The 6,339-nt window shown below is 44.5% G+C and overlaps 1 protein-coding gene across 1 annotated transcript; it reads right to left on the reverse strand.

Annotated features, from left to right (window-relative positions):
* Window positions 1-1,465: 1,465 nt before the first annotated feature.
* LOC308158627 (MOB-like protein phocein) lies at window positions 1,466-5,806 on the reverse strand (the record flags this gene model as incomplete). The annotated part of the gene is made up of 7 exons (XM_080532290.1): window positions 5,747-5,806; window positions 5,042-5,142; window positions 4,787-4,829; window positions 4,603-4,689; window positions 4,347-4,426; window positions 1,773-1,884; window positions 1,466-1,597 (listed from the first exon to the last, which is right to left on the reverse strand). Exons 1-7 carry the CDS (start codon window positions 5,771-5,773, stop codon window positions 1,466-1,468), a joined length of 582 nt encoding a protein of 193 aa, XP_080388416.1. The 5' UTR covers window positions 5,774-5,806.
* Window positions 5,807-6,339: the final 533 nt, after the last annotated feature.

Genomic DNA, 6,339 nt, shown 5'->3' on the forward strand with positions numbered 1-6,339 from the left:
CCTCTGTCAGCCTGAAGCCCAGGAGTCACCACAGCCCCCACTACACCCATCTGCGTAACGAGTACATGGCTGAGAGCTCTGACTCCTCTCCCACGTCTGCCACTGATCCCCTCAAGTAGAGTTCAACCATGGTTTCAGCCATATTGTTCTTCATGTAATACTTTGATATTATAGGGTATTTTGGGTAGATCAGTGCCAAAAAATCTATTAAATCTGTTTTAAAGTAACACAACAAAATGTAGAAAAAGACCCGGGGGGGGGGGGGGGGGTGATACTTACTGAAGACACTGAGCAATACCTAGGAATTGTGTCCTATAACTGGTTGACTTTTATATGTGGTTTTCATAAAGAATGATCACTGGAAACATAACATTATCTGCATGTTTTTGTAACGAACTGGATTTCGCTGTAGGCACAACTGTTTGTTAACTCTTAATAAGATATACAAATTAAACTATAGGTAGTGAGCAAAACATCAGTGTCAAGTTAGTATAGTATGTGCTATAGACAGCTGACGTTATGAAGAAGTGGGACTAACATTCACTGTAATGGGTTGTTCTGAGATAGTTACAGTTACTATGTTGTTCTAGCAATGTGGATCAAAATAAAAAGATGAGAAATGGAAACATACTTGACACATGGTTGTAAATATATCTGATATTTTAATAAGAAAATGAGAATGGATATCCACCAGGGACAAAAAGACAACACAATCAATAGATTGTTTTTTTGTGTTGTTTGAGAAATAGTTCATAATTTGACATGAATATAGAAATTGAATGAGACACACTCTTGCTTTGAAAACCTAAGGCAGTTCTGAATAGCTGTCATTATTATTCACATATAATGACAACAAATTACTCTCTTGAAAATAAATACAGTGAATAATAAGCTATTGTCCTGAATGCTATTGTCATAAAGCATCCCCACTCTATAGTAACAATAAGGAAAGAGACCCTTATACAGTAAGAAATGAAGATGCAGAGACTCCGGTCCAGTGAGTAGACAAGTAGACGCATACAGTGGCAGTATCGGACAGTTTTTTGTTCAAGTCAACAACTCACTAATCATGTACATCCACATCTAAACCTGGTGGTGGTTCCATGGTTCTGTATTAGGTACACCTGCATAAGATGTGGCTCTACAAGACCAGAGTCGCTGACCCTGTGAAAACAACTAAGGACTGACAGGAAGCTAAGCTCGGTTGAGGTCCGATAAAGACCAATGGTACACTGTCCATCTCCCATACACATCACAACACTGTCATGTTCTCTGAAAAGCTCAAGCTAAGTAAGGATGGACTATAATTAATGAAAGCAGTCTACTTAAGCTAGCATAGGCGATTTCAGTGCCGTTTCTCTTGGGTCTAATAGGATAAAATAACGGGTGGTTTTGCTTTGTGTGCGTCTAGTGGGGAACAGCATGTGTGAATATGTCATTGTAAGTTTGGCACGGTGTAATAGTCTCAGGCGTCATTCTCTCCTTCCGCTTCATTCTGAACCTCGTCCTCCATTATGGGCACTATCAGGTTATCCTTTGACATCAGGTTGTACTTCATCACAAATCGCGTGAACCGATGACACAGGAACGTCTCGTTCTGGAGAAAGCAAGGGAATTAATTTAGCTTTTATCCATAAAAAAAAAAAAAAGTAGGTCAACGAAACATTTTAACAACAATGATAGTGAACGTATGTAGTCACTGGCAAATCTCAGAGAGATTATATATATAGAGAGAGAGGGTAGATGGTGGAGAGATGGCAGACACGGTTTACCTCGTAATGGTCGAAGATCTGGCGATGGTGGAAGTAGGCGTGGGAGAATATCCTATAGATCCGCCGACAAACAGAACCCAACTTCGCTACAGATGATTCTTTAATACTCACCCTGCAAAAGGAACAAGTCATTTACTGAGAAAATGTCACCATTCACATACTGGAACAGCATTCTGTTTACAGCAACCATCAAATGGAGGTAAACATATCAGTCAATACAGTATCAGTGGCGGCTGGTGCTAAAATGTTTGGGTGGGGCACAGGTTATGGGGGCATGCTCCACGGGGAAGAATATCAACTTTAAAATCTGGATTTACAGTCAATTTTAGCATGAGAATAGCTCTACCCCCCTGTACAGACCTCGCCATCCCCTCTACCCCCCTGTACAGACCTCTTCATCCCCTCTACCCCCCTGTACAGACCTCTTCATCCCCTCTACCCACCTCTACAGACCTCTTCATCCCCTCTACCCACCTCTACAGACCTCTCCATCCCCTCTACCCACCTCTACAGACCTCTCCATCCCCTCTACCCCCCTGTACAGACCTCTTCATCCCCTCTACCCCCTGTACAGACCTCTCCATCCCCTCTACCCCCTGTACAGACCTCTCCATCCCCTCTACCCCCCTGTACAGACCTCTCCATCCCCTCTACCCCCTGTACAGACCTCTCCATCCCCTCTACCCCCTGTACAGACCTCTTCATCCCCTCTACCCTCCTCTACAGGCCTCTTCATCCCCTCTACCCTCCTCTACAGACCTCTTCATCCCCTCTACCCCCCTGTACAGACCTCTTCATCCCCTCTACCCCCCCTGTACAGACCTCTCCATCCCCTCTACCCTCCTCTACAGACCTCTTCATCCCCTCTACCGCCCTGTACAGACCTCTTCATCCCCTCTACCCCCCCTGTACAGACCTCTCCATCCCCTCTACCCTCCTCTACATACCTCTCCATCCCCTCTACCCTCCTCTACAGACCTCTCCATCCCCTCTACCCCCCTGTACAGACCTCTTCATCCCCTCTACCCCCCTGTACAGACCTCTTCATACCCTCTACCCCCCTATACAGACCTCTTCATCCCCTCTACCCCCCTGTACAGACCTCTTCATCCCCTCTACCCCTCTGTACAGACCTCTTCATACCCTCTACCCCTCTGTACAGACCTCTTCATCCCCTGTACAGACCTCTTCATCCCCTCTACCCCCCTGTACAGACCTCTTCATCCCCTCTACCCCCCCTGTACCGACCTCTTCATCCCCTCTACCCCCCTGTACAGACCTCTTCATCCCCTCTACCCCCCTGTACAGACCTCTTCATCCCCTCTACCCCCCTGTACAGACCTCTTCATCCCCTCTACCCCCCCTGTACAGATCTCTTCATCACCTCTACCCCCCTGTACAGACCTCTTCATCACCTCTACCCCCCCCTGTACAGACCTCTTCATCACCTCTACCCTCCCAGTTTTCTCTACAATTTCTACAATTTTCTCTCTACAGTTTCTACACGTCAACGTGTACCGAAACACTTGTTTCCAACGTGGTCCTACGTTTCTCCTACACCAAGACACATACAAAGAGCATAGAAACATACAAAGAGCATAGAAACATACAAAGAGCATAGAAGATACAATCAGAATACAGTCTGCCATTCCTTCTCCCAGCATCGATTTGGTTTTCCTATCATGACTGAAGGACAGATGATTCACTTACTTACACAAGTTTGACTTCGGTAATAGGTCCAGTTGCAATATCAAGTTGGGAACAAAAGATGCCTCCTTCTAATCCATTTGTTCAATTTGTTTACAAAGTCCGGTAGTGGAAAGCAGAACAACGCATTTGTTACTTCACATCCCGCTAGCCATGTTTTCTTCTCATACCAACCCCTCGTAAATCCTCGGTTATACGATTTTCCAATTTTCCCTGCCTTTGTATAAACTTGCTTTATAATTAAATTTGGTCTGGGTGGTCCTAATTCCTTTACTGTTAATTTCTCCTGGTTGCTACGACGGCTGAACGGTGTTTCTTTTAAAGATTCAACCGAGTTGTTCAGAACATTACTAGCCATGGTGAAGCAGGTGAACGAACGTGACGCCGGCCGTATGACATGACGTAAGCACGTACGATTCTTTGTGCATGTCCCAAAACCCCATAGACAAATGACCGAATGGCCTGAAGTTACCAAAATAGATTTTACATGCAAGTCTACGAGAACAGCCTAGTGCACTTTCGAGTAGAGTGCAAGTTGCCCTGAAAGGGGCGGGACTTGAAGCTGATTGGAACATACTCCACAGAACACTAGCTGATTGGACTATGATATACTCCACAGAACACTAGCTGATTGGACTATGATATTCAGAAGCAACACTGTCTAGAAGTCATAGAAAAAAAATCTCTCTCTTCTCCCTTTGGTGGGGCATTGTCCAATTGCCCCTAATGAACCAGCCTCCCCTGTACAGTATGAGAGGTGGAGTATTAGTGAACTAGACGGTGAACAAGTACAGTCAATCAAAACGGATGTCAGAGTGAAGGATGTAAGTGTTCAACGTTAGTGGAAGCATACACACAACTCCTCACCTGCTGGGGAAATACTTGTTGCTGTTGAGGAGGCAGGCAGCGCCGTCCAGAGTGTGTCTGGTGTAGTCGATGGCTGGACACTGTAAGAAACAACATACATTTTAATATCAGTCTGAAATAATGAGTATAACACAGTTAGAAATGTATAACTGGCACATGAATGTTTGGGGGCTAAAGGACCAGGGAAAGGTTGTAAGGACTGAACCACTGATCTGCCTCTAATAAGCAGCCGATATCGGTAGAGAGTGGAACATACCTCTTTGGGGGTCTTGTGGGCAGCACAGAGGAAGATCCACTGCTCTGTTGCAGTCATCTGGGTGCATGTGTCTGGGTGGCATTCTCCCTATGGCGGAGCATTATGTTAGACTTGCAAATTAATTACCACTCAGACAAAAATGGGGCTATCTTCCAAGCGGCCAATCATTTAAGTAAGTGCATACCTGTAATTTCACTGCAAGTCCATTCAGCTCTAAACAGAACTGTCTGAAACAGACAACAAGAGACAACAGTTTGGGTGTTAAAATTGGCTTTCATCGTGAGAAAGAGAGGTCACAAAGGGGTGAACAACATTCCCTATATAGCAAAAACATCGTCACTGGTATTCCTTCTAATGAGTCAAAGACCACAATGAGATTTGACTTTCCCAGTACCAGTGCACATTATGGTTTTTGGAAGTGTTTAATGTCAACCACTACCTGAGGTGTTCATACTTCCAGACCCCTTCGTCCTGACCTTCCGGGGGCTCCAGGATCTTGTCAATGTTTGAGCAGTCTGTCCGGATGTTCTGCTGGATGTACTGAGAAGAACAAGAGCTACATTTTTTAAGACAAGGCAGACATAGACAAAATACCACAATAGCATTGTAATTCAACATCAGAAACTTCCGTGGCAGAATGAAAACTTGTGCTAACTGTAGAGCTATTAAGCAAAAAACTAAGGGATAGTTTAACATTTCTGCCATACATTTTTTTTCTATTTACCCAGAGTATTTACCGCATCGATACCATGTTTATGTCTGCGTGCAGTTTGAAGGTAGTTACGGAGCCATTGCTAAATGCATAACGAATGGAAGTCTTCAGGAACAACTAGCTAGCTCCTCTCAAAAGCAGGAAAATAGACCTTCTAACCACACCAAAGCTTGGTGGTTGGCTCGGCAAAAACCTTCAAACTGCAGCATGCAGACATATAAAAATGGGATCGATCATGAGTACATCTGACTGGGTTAAGTAGGAAAATGTGTTGCCAAAATATCCTTTTAATCCACAACTGAGAGAGAGAGAGCTGAGAGCAGACTGCTGCTTGAGTAGTCACTGATAGTGGCCTTGTTGAATTTACCAAAATGTATCCACCACAAATTGCTCAAGTTGCATTTTTAGTCCCATATGACATTTGAGTCCCACCTGCTGCACAGCCAGAGTGCTGTCCATCTCCTCGAATGACTCATCGGGCCAATTGTAGAAATCCTGTAAACAAAATAACTGAGTCAGTCAGTGAATAGTTTGGATGACAAGAATGATATTAGACCCATGCATGTCTGTCCCCAGCAGCTAACTGCGACACCTCATATCTAGCTAAGGTGTATTATTATTAATTGGATGCTAGCTACTGTTTCTAGTGCTCTTCTGTGTTCCTGGCTCACTAATAAAGCAGGAGGGCAGGATTGGTTAGCTCAGCTGACTAGAGTCAAGCAAACTGTGTAGTTATAGCCAGAGCCATACATGCATACCCATGCCATGGTTCTGGTTTAACTACCTGGTGGGCTGATTTAACCGACATGACATGATTTAATCAGCCCACCAGGTAGTTAACTAACCAGAACCATGGCATGGGTATGCATGTATGGCTCTGGCTATAACTACACAGTTTGTTGTGGATAGTTACTACTACTACTACGATCAGTGGCAGCTGAGTGACAGCTGCTGCTAGTGGCTAGATACCTAGCTAGCCAGGCTTAGAGGATCACTGTCTATTCACACCCACTCACTTCGGTGGT

Source organism: Nansenia antarctica (assembly GCF_963989245.1).
Source record: "Nansenia antarctica genome assembly, chromosome: 5".
Taxonomy (NCBI): Eukaryota; Metazoa; Chordata; class Actinopteri; order Argentiniformes; family Microstomatidae; genus Nansenia; species Nansenia antarctica.